This window comes from Pipistrellus kuhlii, unplaced genomic scaffold, assembly GCF_014108245.1.
Source record: "Pipistrellus kuhlii isolate mPipKuh1 unplaced genomic scaffold, mPipKuh1.p scaffold_m20_p_20, whole genome shotgun sequence".
Classification (NCBI taxonomy): Eukaryota; Metazoa; Chordata; class Mammalia; order Chiroptera; family Vespertilionidae; genus Pipistrellus; species Pipistrellus kuhlii.
Window position 1 is genome coordinate 1,155,839 of NW_023425516.1, and position 15,285 is coordinate 1,171,123.

General features: G+C 44.0%; 1 protein-coding gene across 8 annotated transcripts in view; it reads left to right on the forward strand.

Annotated features, from left to right (window-relative positions):
• CIT (citron rho-interacting serine/threonine kinase) overlaps window positions 1-15,285 on the forward strand; it is a 159,394-nt gene that overhangs the window by 116,572 nt on the left and 27,537 nt on the right. For all 8 annotated transcript variants that reach the window (XM_045585388.1, XM_045585389.1, XM_036448872.2 and 5 more), the window contains 4 exons: window positions 4,921-5,118; window positions 5,789-5,982; window positions 8,518-8,653; window positions 10,970-11,074. In XM_045585388.1, the coding sequence (XP_045441344.1) occupies window positions 4,921-5,118; window positions 5,789-5,982; window positions 8,518-8,653; window positions 10,970-11,074 (633 nt within the window). The remainder of the gene's footprint in view (window positions 1-4,920; window positions 5,119-5,788; window positions 5,983-8,517; window positions 8,654-10,969; window positions 11,075-15,285) is intronic.

Genomic DNA, 15,285 nt, shown 5'->3' on the forward strand with positions numbered 1-15,285 from the left:
TCATTGGTGCAGTTCGAGATCGTCCACTAGAATGTCTTTATTATTGTTGGGAATTCCTAAATCAATTGATAGAAGCTCCCAGTTAGCAGCTTTTAAAAAGCCCATGAACAGTAAGATTTTTAAGCTTTGACCACTTCTATATTTCGAAGAGATATAAAAAAAGGATTTGATTCAAAATATAGATCTTTGAATCCTACCTAAGTCTGTTTTGGAGGGGAGTTGGTGGGCAAACATATGACACAGTTTTAATTATGAATCAATCTGCCAGCTATAAGATTAAAAATAAATAATATGCAAATAGCTGCCTTCAAGAGAAAAACAGGCATTAAAATAGGACCTCAGGCCTGTTTCTTAGTAGCCTGGTGCTCATACTTGACTGGTGTCTTCACCTCCCACATGCTACGGACATTTACGGGTAACGTTCCCCTTGGCGCCCCTCGCTAGGTGGGAGATCTCCGTTAACTTCTGTTTCTCGGAACCAGGAGTTTTGCATGAAAGTCTTGAAAAGCAACAGATAACCCCAAATAGAGATTTTTGTTTTTTTTCAAAAGAGAATTTTTTATAGCCTGTTTTCTCTTAGAGCTGCACCAAGATATCTTATCTGCAAGAACAGTACACAACAAAGCTCTGGTGGCCCGTCTCCCTCGTCTTTCTTGCCATTAAGATGGAATCAGGCTTTCAGTTTATCTTCTTTATCCTCTGTCTTTGGAGATGAAAGATTAACAGACTCTAATATAGTGTACAGATCATTTCCCCTTGGAGTGAAAAGAATAACCAAAGGCCACAAAGTATACCCAATAATTCTCCTTGTGTATTATCTGGTTCAAAATCACCTATTATAAAAGTCTATTATACTTTTTTTTTTAAACCTTGGAGACCATTAATTTACTGCTTTGTCTCAAGTCAGTTCAATATCTGCAAACTCAAGTGTGTGTGTGTGTGTGTGTGTGTGTGTATAACACTTAATACCACAACTCTAGCAACTGGAAACAAAGTCACAAGCTACACATGTTCTGGCTTGGGTAGAAAGAATATGTGAAAAGTCTGAATGAGTTAAAATGCTTGAAAGAGTGCTTGGGTGCTTCCCACAAACACAACCTCCTCCTCTTATCCATCGGCAACATAGAGGCAGTGCCAGGATTTAGAACCAGCAATCATAAACTGTTAAGTAGGAATCAGAGACATGATCCCTCCACAAACAAACAAACAAAACAACAAAGGACAACAGGGAAATGGAAGGATGCTTCCTCAGTGGGCCCGTTTCAGCTGAGGTGAGAGTAACATCTTGGCACGACATTGACATTTTTCCAGTGTTTCTTCTTAAGCAACTTGTAAATTAATTTTGGGAGAAAGAGAAGAGGTGGCAGAAATTGATTTATAGCACACTGCATTTTCTTTTCATAAATTTCAAAAGAGGTGGGTATCCAAAGACTTAAATATGTCTTCAGATGGCAAGGAGCCTGTTTTGGCAGTGTGCATATTCTTACATGAACACATTTTCTGTAGTCCCTGCTCCCCAAGAGGCACTATTATAATCTTTACAATGAAACATCATCTTGGTCGTTAATTTTTATCCCTTGTATTTTTTTTAAAAAGAAATATTTTTATTGGTTTCAGAGAGGAAAGGAGAGGGAGAGAGAGTTAGAAACATCAATGATGAGAGAGAATCATTGATTGGCTGCCTCCTGCATTCCCCCTACTGGGGACCAAGCCCACAACCCTGGCATGTGCCCTTGGCTGGAATTGAACCTGGGGCCTTTCATTCCACAGGCTGACTCTGTCCACTGAGCCAAACCAGCTAGGGCTATCCCTTGTATTTGTATATGGTACATTATGGTGGGATAGTAAGTAAGGAAATTCAAAGCATTAAATCAATAGAAGTGGAAGGGTAGTGAAGATAGTATTTATCTCCATGTCACAGATGGAAAAACCAACCCAGTAAAGTCCAACATTGCTAATTTCGGGTTCCTGAATTCATTTTAATGCTTAGCTTCTGGGCCATTTTGTCTCAATTCTGTTTTCCTTTGGGAAAGAGTCAGAAGGAAGCATCATATAGTTAAACTAGAGGCCCAGTGCACGAAACTGGTGCATGGGTAGGGTCCCTAGGCCTGCCCAGCGACCAGGACTGATCAGGTTCCCTACCTCCCCACCGCCTCCTGCCCTCGCTTCCTCAATGACCCCACCGCTGTCACTGGTTGCCAGCCACTTTCCGTGCCACCCCCTGGTGGTCAGCACAAGTCATTGCAAGCATTCAAACTCCCAGTCTCCTGGTTGAACTCCCAAGGGGACACTTTGAATATTAACCTTTTATATATCAATATATAGACTATAGGCCCAATGCAGAAAAATTCATGCAAGAGTAGGCCTTCCTTCCCCCCGTTGCCAGCACCAGCTTCCCTCTGGCACCTGGGACCCAGGCTGGCTTCCCTCTGTCCCTGGCTTCATCAGGAAGGACGTCCAGAATGGCATCTGGTCTAATTAGCATATTACCCTTTTATTATTATAGATATTTGTAGTCTGTTATGAAAATGATCTTAAGGAGTGGGGTTTACTACCTATTGGAAAGAGACCAGTTGAACTATTAAGTATTGTTTATTCATTTATCTACTAGGGGCCCAGTGCACAAAGATTTGTGCATGGAAGGTGAGGGGGTGTACCTCAGCCCGACCTGCACCCTTTCCAATCTGGGAGCCCTCAGGGGAGCCCTGTTCAATCCTGCAGTTTCTGTCTGTCATTGCAATCATATGAGTGAATGGTCTGAGACCCCAACCCAGTTTGGTTTGTTGCTCACAGAATATAGAGGGATTTTTTTTTTCTTTGCTCCATTGTTGGAGATTTCCTAGAAGTTGTAGGATACCTTCCCTTTAATTTTTCCTCGACACTCTGACTTTACTTACGTCTCTCACCTTTGCTTTCCCTCCATCCCCCACCTGCAATAGTAACTGGCTCCAGGCTCACTTTGCTCTAGTGTCTAAGAGAGCCCGCAAGGCGTCTGCCACCAGAACTATGATTCCCAGCATTCCTGGTGCTCTCAGAACTCTGGGCTTCTGCTTCAGGTCCAGGGGCTGCCACCAGAACTATGATTCCCAGAATTCCTGGTGCTCCCCATGCTCTTGGTTTTCGCTTCGGGCCCTGGGCTGCACAAATCAAAAGGACTGTGAACTCCAGTCACCTTACTCCCAGCTCGGGCTGACAGGACTGGACACTCCAGTGGCGTTCCCGGGGCCTTGGCCGCTCAGTACCAGTGTGCATGCGCACTGGCCACAGGCTCAAAGCAGGCAGGATCCCGGGGATGCCTGCCATGTCACCCCAACTATGCAGAGGGCAGGTGGGTGTCCCATGCCACCCCCAGCTGCTCAGCGCCTGCATGTGTAGACCCTGAGCAGCCGGGGAGCAGCTCACCCTGCCTCTGGCCACTAGGCACCTGCACACATGCATGCTGCCCAGAGGCCGGCCACCTTTGTTGGGTTAATTTGCATACTCTTTATTGGCTGTTGCATCATGGAGGTATGGCCAATTTACATATTTGTTTATTTGTATAGATGGTTTGAGGAACTTTAACCATGTCGCAGAGAGAGTGATACAGGGAACCCTATGAGTCATAGCTGCCTGCTAGGAATGGCAAGCATGCAGTGTTTTCCTATCTCCACTCTCCCATGAAGAAGGAGTCTCAGCTAAGAACCTGACCAGATAACCTTTATTCCCCCGTTTGTAGCTGACAGTGTACTTCAAACCAGTACGTTAGGAATTAATGTGGCTTCTGATATTAAAATTAAAATTTCTAGACCACTTACTACATTAAAAATCCATCAGCTTGCTTAACAAAATGAAAAGCTGTGCTTTCTGAGCGCCATTGAACAAATGTACTTACTTGATGCTCTTTATTTCCATGTGCCTGGAAAGATATTTTTTAAACGCTATTCAGAGATGGTTAAAATAGGGAATTAGTCATGGAAACAGTGTTAACATTTCATAAAGTAACTCTACTCTTGGTTTGAAAATTGGAAACAATAAGCATAGGCTTAAAGGCATTTCCTTTTAATTTACATCTTTTTGTTACATAAAATTTAATTTGCTGCCTTGCACCTCATTCCAACTATTATAAGAAAATTGGCCTTAAAGTTCTCAAATATTGTGTGTTAAAGTGGTCTGCAAGTGCTGATACTGAGCCTCAGCAAAGAATAGGAAAGCTGAAAGCAGTGAAGTTGAAGTCATTTTGCCATTGAGCGGGGAAATAATTTAGCCAAACCCGATTAAATCTCTTCATAAAATGACAATTTCATATACACGCCTTCCCATTTTTCCGATAGTGAACTATATAATAAAAACCATTAAAGTGATACCATACATAGTATAATATTGTATTTTTAGGATTACTCTGAGCTTCCCTGAAGAATATTTTTCCTTTTTGCATGTAATTAAATATGTTGTCTGAGATATTATTAAAATAACTCTAGTGTCCTTTACTCAGTCTTCTCGATAAGAACTTTATTTTGCTTTATTTTCCTAAGACTATCTCCATGTATAACTATAGTTTCTATAGAAGGTGTCGTGAGCATTTTAGCTTAATTAGCTGATTGTGAGACCAGTCTTCGTGCCTCTTTCCTCAATTTGCATTTATCACATTATATTTTTGTCCATGAACTTTATCTCATTTAAAGGGGCCCCATCCGTACTGCCTTCACTTTTGGTGGATTTGCTTTTGCCATGTTTTCCAGATGAACCCCAAGATGGACTCTCCTCTCACAGCGAGAGCCTTAGTGCCCAGTGGGCGGGCGCAGGAGTTTGGGGCCCACTCTGGGAGTTGGAGAGACAAACTCAGGAGCTGTGTCCCCAGCTTCAGAAACCCACGGCTCTAGAAGCAGTTTCTCAATTAAAATCTACTTGTGTGATGTGTAACCGATGGCTTTTGTCTTTTAGGTAATCACAGACCTGGAGGAGCAGCTAAACCAGCTGACGGAGGACAATGCTGAGCTCAACAACCAAAACTTCTTCTTGTCCAAACAACTCGACGAGGCTTCCGGGGCCAATGATGAGATAGTTCAGCTGCGAAGTGAGGTGGACCATCTCCGCCGCGAAATCTCGGAGAGAGAGATGCAACTCACCAGCCAGAAGCAGGTAAGGACAGTAACGGCGTCAGCAATCCCTGGTCCCCTCAGGTCAGCGTGATGCCTGGTGCATCCCTCCACCCCCCTCTACAAACAGAAACTCTCGGCTTCCAGGGCTGAGCCGGGCCAGGGAAAGGGTCTTATTATAACCATGTCTGTGTTTTGAAGGCTAGAGGATTTTAAAAATGGTTTCTAAAAGTGCATAGTTCTTCTTCGATTTGATTTTTTTTTTTAATTAAAACTAGCTCTGGCCAGGTAGTTCAGTTGGTTAGAGCATTATTTGGAGGTTACATGTTTGATCCTTGATCAGGCACATACAAGAATTAACCAATCAATGCATATATAAGTGGAACAATAAATTGATGCCCCCCTTCTCTTTCTCTTTTCCCTTTCCCTCACTCTAAAATCAATCAATAAAAAGATAAAAATAAAAGATAATAAAATACCACTGCTCCAGGAGGCTAATGTGAGTCCTTTGCAGTCTCTCCGCCTGGCCTTGCTTTGGTTTCTGCCAAGAAGATGGTAGTGGAAATGGCCCTTCATCAATTCTTGTCCAGTCCCCTTGATTGGTAGAAGAAAAAGATAGACTGTGTTTCAGGCTGTAGTGAGAAAGGTGTGCTTTTCTGAAACTGACCCAACAAAGGAACATCCAGGAAACCCTCCCCTGGTACTGTTTGCAGACGATGGAGGCTCTGAAAACCACCTGCACGATGCTGGAAGAGCAGGTCATGGACCTGGAGGCCCTGAACGACGAGCTGCTGGAAAAGGAGCGGCAGTGGGAGGCGTGGAGGAGCGTCCTCGGGGACGAGAAGTCCCAGTTTGAGTGTCGGGTCCGAGAGTTGCAGAGGATGCTGGACACTGAGAAACAGAGCAGGTGAGAGTTTCTGTTTGTAGAGGGCCAGTGACAGGGGACCACAGCAGGACTGCCTGAGAGTGCTGAACAGGTGACCAGTTGTCCCAGCTTTCCCAGTACTGAGGAGTTTCTGGGACAAAACTTTCAGCACTGAAACTATGAGACCCTTGGGCAGACCAGGATGGGCTGGTCACCCTAGTTGTCACTATGGTCAGTGGCACCTGGATTCTTGGCACTTGTTGGTGTCTGTATACTCTGTGGAGGACCCGGGAGCCAGAGCAGGACAAATGTGTCAGTGCTTTCTTTGCAGAAACTCTTTTCTACCATGGTGGCCTTGTAGCAAGACCATCACCATTTAAAAAATACATATTTTTGTTATTGATTTGAGAGAGAGAGAAAGAAAGAGAGAGACAGAGACAGAGACAGAGAGAGAGAGAGAGAACAATTGATGATAAGATGCCTGCAACCTAGGCATGTGCCCTGGACCTCCTGGTTCATAGGTCAATGCTCAACCACTGAGCCACACCAGCCATCACTATTTTAATCCTGGTTGTGAGTAATGCTATTCTCCCTCTATCTACCCGATGATTTCTCAGCCTTGGCCCTATTCTCAATGTGGGCTGGGTAACCCTTTGCTGTGGAAACTGCCGTGTGCAGTCTGATGTTGAGCATCCTCCCTTATCTGTACCCACTTGATGTCCCTTCTCAAGTTGTGACAACCAAACATGTCTCCAGACATTGTCCAGTGACCCCTGAGGGTGCAAAAGTCATCCCCAGTTGAGAGCAACTGCTTTACAAGGATAGTTTTATTTTCTTTTTCTTTCTTCAGAGGAAAAAAATAGTAAGTCCAGGCAGTCTTCTTCCTCTGTTTTCTCACCTTTGTCCCCCCCAGCACAGAATGCCCTGCCAGGCCACACATGCAGCCTGTGTACTGCATAGCTCGAGGCATGCCGTTCACATTGAGACATTCCCAATTGGCAAATTTGTTAAGACAGTCTCACCACTCACAACAGGAAAGTTTTGCTCTAACCAAATTGCTATATTACAGAAGTTTGCCAACAGATGGGAATAGTCTTTTTCCAGTTTGCACCAAGGTACCATATGGGCTAGAGCTAGCCCCATAACTTCCTGTCTGCACAGCTAAATCGTATTTATCCTTTATAACCTCCCTAATATCATCTTCCTCCAACACTCACTTTCCTGTGATGCTCCTTAAACATAGGAACATCTGTCATTTAGTCGGACTCATTTTGGTTTTTTTTTATGTTTATTTGACCATAAGAGACTCAACTAAATGTGTTGATGTTACATATAGTCTATGCTAAGTTAAACTAGAAAAGGTTAGAAGCTAGAGATTATTCCCTTTTTTACACATCTTCCCACTCAGGGTATTTGCTGATTATGAGGGGCTGCTGGTTTGTCCAAACTCTTGGGGCCCCGATTCCTCAGGTATGTTCTGGTTGCACTCATACAGACATCTCCCTCGGCCCTCAAGTCCAGCTCCCACCCTCACTGTTTCTAGAGTTCTTCAGAACCAATTTTGGAGGTTGGAGTCTGGCTTCAGCAGTAGAAAAGACACAGCCACACATGGGAGGTGTAGTTATGGAATATGCTTAGGTAGGTATTTCATCTATATTTTTAGGGGGCAAGTATAACCCTCCCCCCAATTTGGTATTATGTGGGATACTGAGATGAACAAAGTCTAATTCTTAATTTTTGTCTTCAAGAGGCTAAGGCTAAGAGTCTAATGGAGGAGATAACCTATGCATTCAAATGTTTATCACCAAAAAATAGAGAGTGGGGTATGTCAGGAAAAATGCATTTGTGCTTTGGATGCAGAGCAAGGAGAGGTTACTTCTGAGAGCAGAAGTTGGGAGGGATTTTCTGGAGGACACGGCCTTGAGTTTATCTTTGAAGGCTGAGGCGGGTTTGGGTTTGTGGAACAGGGAAGGGAGCATTGCCCATGGAGGAGCTTGCTATACGCCCAGATGTGGAAGATGTAAAACCTAAGACCTACTGGGAAGGGAAGTGACTTTTCCTGTTTATTTCTAGTTTTTCTTTTCTCTAACCTTATTTACAGATACATTCACCAGATTCAAGTTTCAGTTTCCGATGAGCACACAAAACACCCAGCATCTTGCGAATACATTAAGGAGAGGAAATGTCTGCTTAAATGGGGTCTCCCATGATCCTCTGCACACGGTGGTCCTTCATCAGGACCTCATTCTGTTTCTTCTCCCACTGGAGAGTGTGGCAGTGTTGACACAACCCATCAGCCCAGTTGCATTGGGCAGCATGCCCTTTCCTGTACAGCCTTTCCAAGAGACTCCTAACAGGAACTTTACTTTTTAAGAGTATTTTTACCCAAGGCCTGAAGTGGGTCAAACCTCCACTCTGTAATAAGTCAGGAAGCAAGGCATAGTTTGGATCAGGATAGGGCATCTGTCCAGCTTGCAGCCTGTTAGGTTGCTTATCAGGATGAAGGATGGGCCAGCCTCCTTTCTCCAGACTGATGCCTACGGCGCTTCTGAGAGAGGGCCTGTGTTTCTCCGGCAGGGCGAGAGCTGATCAGCGGATCACTGAGTCGCGCCAGGTGGTCGAGCTGGCCGTGAAGGAGCACAAGGCCGAGATTCTCGCTCTACAGCAGGCTCTCAAAGAGCAGAAGCTGAAAGCCGAGAGCCTCTCCGACAAGGTCGGTGTCCATCCCTCTGCCTTTTAGGAAAACATTCTCATTTCCTTCTCTTCGATGGCATGGTTAACAAAAATTCAAATCCAACCTATGGTCAGCATATTCCATAAACAAGCATTTACTCATTCCAGGGAAATCTCACAGGTATGTGTCACCATGGAACATCCTCGGTTGGCAGTCGTGTGGATCTGGGGCATCACAGCCCGTCAGTGATTTCTTAGCATCTCCTTGTCTGGGCCCCCGAGTCCAACTTTTGCTTGGGACATACAACTGTCGTTTTCTGGCACTCGATTTCTAGAAGGCTTTATGGACTTAATGTTATATATACAAAGTGGTATACCAGTGTATTAGTGGCTTTTATCTAAGATCCTTGAAAGAGATTTAGAATAGATGTTTCAGTGTTATAGATAACAAAAGTGAAGATCAGAGAAATTTCATATATACCTCACAGATACACTTTCACACCCACGTACAGTCATCTGAATTTTGTATTTTGTATAACTCTTTGTTATTTCATAACTAGAGGCTCGGTGTATGAAATTTGTGCATGGGGGTGGGTGTCCCTCAGCCCAGCCTGCACTCTCTCCAATCTGGGACCCCAAGAGGGATGTCCGACTGCCTGTTTAGTGGGATCCAGTGGGATCGAGCCTAAATGGGCAGTCGGACATCCCTCTCACAATACGGGACTTCTAGCTCCTAACCACTTGCCTACCTGCCTGCCTTATCACCCCTAATCACTCCCCCGCCAGCCTGATTGATGCCTAACTGCTCCCCTGCCAGCCCGATTGCCTCCAACTACCCACCCTTGCCAGCCTGGTCTCACCTAACTGTCCTTCCCTGCAGGCCTGGTCGCCCCCAATTACCCTCCCCTGCTGGCCTGGTTATCCCCAACTGCCCTCCCCTTCAGGCCAGGTCATCCCCAACTGCCCTCCCCTGCAGGCCAGGTTATCCCAACTACCCTCCCCTGCAGGCCTGGTCATCCCCAACTGCCCTCTCCTGCAGGCCTGGTACCCCCCCTCCCATCTGCCTTCCCCTGCAGGCCTGGTCACCCCCAACTGCCCTCCCCTGCAGGCCTGGTCCCTCCCAACTGCCTTCCCCTGCCAGCCATTTTGTGACCACATGGGGTCAGTCATCTATGTGTTGGGAATGACGTTCAATTTGCATATTACTATTTTATTAGATAAGATTACAGAAGGAATTATTTGGGGTCATTATGGAAGATATAAAAACCACAGAAAATAAAGGAAAAAGTGACAGATCATACGTCACCACTATAGTATTGATAAAGCTATTTGTAGTCTTTTCTTTGCATGACATGTTGATGTGTGCACACAAACATATACAAATTTAGGTTCTTATTATAGAAATAGTTTGCAGCTTTTTAAGACATCATATATTAGGGACTTCCCTTGATTTATTGAATATTTTTTGAACATGTAGTTCTAAAAAACAAATTACATTTGAGCTTCTTCCAATTTTTTTGTTATTTTAAATAATAGTGATGAACATAGATCTTTATGACACCATGATTATTTTCTTACCAGAATTTTATAGAAATACAATGATTAAATTCAAGGCTAGAGCTTGCCTCTCAGGAATGTTCCCGAGTTCCTTGATACTGGCTTTACTATTTTTTTAAACTGTGATGAAAATAAATACATTATTTAAAGATAAGTGAATCCTTTTGTGTTTAATATGAAGAAAGAAAATGTTGTGTTTTTTTTTCTATTTGACTATTCTTAAAATATTCTAGAACAAAGTTCTACCCAGCCTTTAAGACACCAGGCATCCCGAGACTATCTTTTCTCGATGACCAGGGATTCAGCATGAATTTCTCTACTTTGTACCTCTTATCAAAATTAACATCTAATTCAAGCAGCCTCATTCTTTGTGTCTAGCTACGGTCACTCCATGCCTTTGTGATTTGATGTGATGTCCTTGAGAGAACATGTCTGTCCTTTTACCCCCAAAGTCCCTGATAGTATCTTGGGCAAGAAGTAGGTGTCTTGGACATATGACTATTGTTTCATTCACCACAGTACGTCAGATAAATAAGTTCTTCAGCGGCCGTTCTCTTAGAACTTGTCATAGCTGTATATATGACCCATCCCTTACAGATCACTCTGGTGCTCACACAAAGGGCCTCCACAGGCTTATTATCTCCACCATGGACTTTTGTGGTAAACTTCTAAAACATAGTGTTTTCTGACCTTCAGAACTTGGTTATTCTGTACATGTGAAGGTTTGTGGGTATTTGCAAAAGTCATTAGCATCCAACATTCCTAAATGTGGTTTCATGGCCACTTCCCCACTGTCCAGCTCAGTGACCTGGAGAAGAAGCATGCCATGCTTGAAATGAACGCCCGGAGTTTGCAGCAGAAACTGGAGACCGAGCGTGAACTCAAGCAGCGGCTGCTGGATGAGGTGAGTGGGAACTGGCACACGGGGCCAGGCGGGCTTTCAGAAGTGAACAGTTGCTGCGCTCCAGTGGTCGGGTCCAAGTTAGACGTTTGGATTTTGCAATTGGCATTTTCGAGGAAGAGTGAAGTGGTCATGCAGTGCTTCCTTGAAGAAGGGTCATGAAGGCCAGAGGGCCTCTGACATTTGCGCCCTCCCACACGGTGCTTACTTGAGTGTGGACCCCATGGGTATGCGCCTAGTGGCAGTTTATTAAGTATGTGAATGAATGAAAATTGCATTAAATTGTTCTTAATATCCAAAGTCTGCTAAGTTTTCAGGTTGGTAGAACATCCTTGCAAATCCGCGGTGTGCATGGGCAGAGACTTGATTATGTTGAGCCCCAAGTTTCATGAGACTTGAACATTCAGTTAATTCAGTTTAAAAAAATTATGCCCTGCTTTTGAGACACAAAATGAAAAGCTCCAGTGATCTCTTAAACCCGTCCCTTCTGCTATTTCCTGAACTTTGTAGCAGAAATCTGAACATCGCTAATTAAAATGGTAACTATTGATACTTCCCACTCCCAAGCAAAGGCCTCTGTGTTGAATCACTAATGATTTCGCTTTGTTCATTAGAATGGACCAACCAAGACAGACACACTGTATAAAATACCTACCAAGAAGCTGGACTTCCGGAGTGTTCTCTTTAACCCATAGTGAGCTTAACCACTTCGATTAACCAGATTTGCCTGTCTGCTTAATTGAGGTTTTATTGTATGGTACCCATAGCTGCCAAAGGGCTCTGCTGGAAGAAATAATAGTGCTGTGCTATTAAGTTTGAAAAAATATGGTGAAAATTGTGCAGGCAAATATGGAATGTCTGATAGAATAATACTTTAAAAAACATGGGTGGGAGTTTGGGGAAGATCAGGAGACAGAAGTGGTGATAGTTGCACAACAATGTGGATGTATTTAGTGCCATTGACAGGCACACTTAAAAATGGTTAAAACTTTACATTTTATGTGCTATATATTTTGCCACATGAAATATTTAAATAAACTTAATTATATAGAGAAGTTTACTAAAGGCAGCACTAAGAACACTCCAATAGAAATTTAAAAGTGTACTTGTGCCTGGCCTAGGTGGTTCAGTGGTTGAGTGTCAACCTATGAACCAGGAAGTTCTGGTTCAGTCCTCAGTCAGGACATGTGCCTGGATTGCAAGTTCCATCCCTAGTGTGGGGCGTGCAGATCAATCAGTGATTCTCTCTCACCATTGATGTTTCTATCTCTTTATTCCTCTCCCTTCCTCCTTGAAATCAATAAAAATATATTTTAAAAACATACTTAAAATATTTTTTTAAAAAATAGAAGCCTACTTGGTGGTCAAATAGAGAATTGTGGTCTTTTATCAGGAATGAATAAGCAGTGTCTCCACTTTAGCACATGTTGGAAACAGAAAGAACAGAGATAATCAGTGATGTCGTCTGTCCTATTTTCCTTCCAAAGAAGGAGAGTTGGCCCTGACAGCTCAGTGCTTTGGTCCAAGGTTACATGGTGAGTCAGTGACAATGCTCAGAATAGAATGCTGGAATTCAGATTCAGTCCCCTCACTCTCACTTCTAAACCACATGAGAACATTTCCAGTTCCCCAGTCTGTACCTCCCAGACATCTGGCTGACACTGAGTTTGAGGCAAATTTCACTGACAGTTGAAACCATTATGAAACATAGAATGATCTTTATTGTCCAAAATGGGGCTCAGCTCCTTGGCTGTGGTATGCACCCTGCAAGCATGTGACAGAGGGCTTAACCCAGGTATCCTCATCTTAAACAGAGGCTTGTCAATGCGGCCAGCATCAGAGTCTCAGAGCTGGATGGAATTTTTATGTGTCTTTTAGCCCCAATTCTCAGCACTTGCACCACAGTTCCCAGACTTTACTGGTGGCTCTTTCTCCCAATTCTTTCCTCCTGGGCCCTAATGGCCTCAGCAGCTTTTTCAACATGACACTTCACAGCCACTGTTAGTCCATTTGAAGGAATGCCAGAGATGGAAGTCCATTTGCTAATCCTGATGAAATTAATTTCCATCAAAGTTAAAGAATCCCTTCCCAACATTCCTCACACGTGGGTCTCATTGAATCACGGCCTAAATACAGTGACTCAGGACATCCCAACCCTTTTCTCAGCAACTTGGATTCTCACAGAGTCTTTCTTATGTTGAGCTAACACTTATAACTTCCACACACTGGTTCTATTAGGTTGAAACATTTCCAAATAGAATGTAGTCTGATATTCCCAACTGAAATAGCAGATTAATATTGATTACTTGGTTATTAAGCAGAATAGCTGATGTTTAATTAGCACTTCCTATGTGCCAGGTGCCTTTCTGTGACAGTTCTGTAAGGTACCACGATGCTCTCTACGTGGTCTCAGCTGCTCCCACTCCAGATTCCCCTTGTCTTCTCTAAATGGCACATTTCAAAGTTTGCAGTGTTCTTTTCTGGTGGATGATCTTTCCAGAGAATTCCTAGGAGTCTGTGGTCTGGAAGCACGGATACGGTGGGGCACCTCCACCTTCCTTCGAACTCTGTGACCTCTGCCCACGCCCTGGGTCCCCGGGGTGCTATCATGCCACTGACACCACTGGCCTGTGCAGTCACCGTCTGCCCTCCCACACGTGGGTTGTTTGTTGACATCTTTGTGTCTGTATTTATTCAGTTGATGTTTTTAAAAACACCACCCTATTGAACTTTCTCTTGCTAGTCTTCTTCCATCCTTTCAGCCACCAGGGTTGTTACAGGCTCTGGTTTCTGTCATCTCGACCCCTCCTGCTTCTTCTCAGTCTCATGTCACCTCACACATTGTGGGATAGATCTAAGCACATAGCTAAAGCTTCCTTTCAGTCTAACACTGGCCAGGAATAGCCTCCACTCGCCTCTCTGTGAAGCAGGTAAATGGTTTTGAAAAACATTTTATTGATTACATATGTTATTCTTATTTGTTTTTTATTATGGTGACTAAGCAGCCCATTTCTTGGAAAGCTAAGGAACGGTGGTTGTGTTTATTCTAGAAAAAAACCTTGGGCCTGGCTGTCACCAAACATACCCTTGTTCCCAGCATTCGCTTCTCAGCTTCCTGCCTAGTAATTAATGTTGTTCTAAAATAGTGGGAAGAAACTTAAGAGGGTAATTTACAGAAGAAATCACTCCTGCTGTGAGGGATGGGTAGCTCCCTTGAATAGGTTATCTTAGCTGTTCTTCTTTTTCTTTTTCTAAGTATTTTAGGGGGTTCTGTGGTTCAAATCAGAAATTCCATGCTGGATCACAGACCAGGTGATTCCTGGTTAATGACAGTATCTCTTGACTTATGGGGGACTGAGAAGGGAGAGGCTGGCAGAGTAGGTGGGGCAAGAAAGAGCTCTGAGCTGGATGGAGGGAAGGTAGGACAGAGGAGGTAGAGAACATTGAACTCATTAAGCACCTGCTGTGTGCCCCCCAGTGAGGGCAGGGGTTATACCCATGTTCAGATGAAGAAACTGAAGTTCCGGAGAGGCAATATGAGCTCCCCTATGTCATATGACACACTTCCTCTCCTTTGCTGTGATGCCTCAAGGAATCAGGAACCTCTCAAGAGGAGGGCAGAGGAACAGGTGGAGGGGAGTGAAGTGAGACAGAGAAGGTCAGCGGTAGCTCTCGGCCTGCTGGGTCCGAGAGCACGGACATTGGCCAATGTCTGTGGGAAAGCCCCATGGTGAAATTAATTTCTTCATTAGCTCTCTGTCCTCAAGTCTGCAGAGGGTGTGGGCTCTTTTGGGTCACAGCAAGTGTGGTCAGCCTGTATCCCAAGGGCTGGAGGAAATCAGGCAGGGTCTTGTCAGGATAGCTGTTCTCCTGCTTTTTACAAACAGGCGTTTTAGGAAAGAGAGCCATAAAACCAGGCCCTTTATAGCTTGCCCTATTTTTTTGTTGATTTTCCATTACAAAGTTTGGAGATGTTTCTAGCACAGAACTACATTTCCGATAGCCTAAATTGAAAACTCTCTGGGTTTTACCAACACTTGTGCTGAATCTGGGCTCTTCCTCTTTCCACACAATGGAAGTATTTCCTACAGTTCTGGCGACTGTGTGCTCTTTGGGGTCCCTCAGCCTGATGAGGACTCTCAGTTAGAAGTGATGTGATTCCCTTTGTATAGGCCTCACGGCCTGGCCAAAGTGATTTCTCCTAACAGCAATTG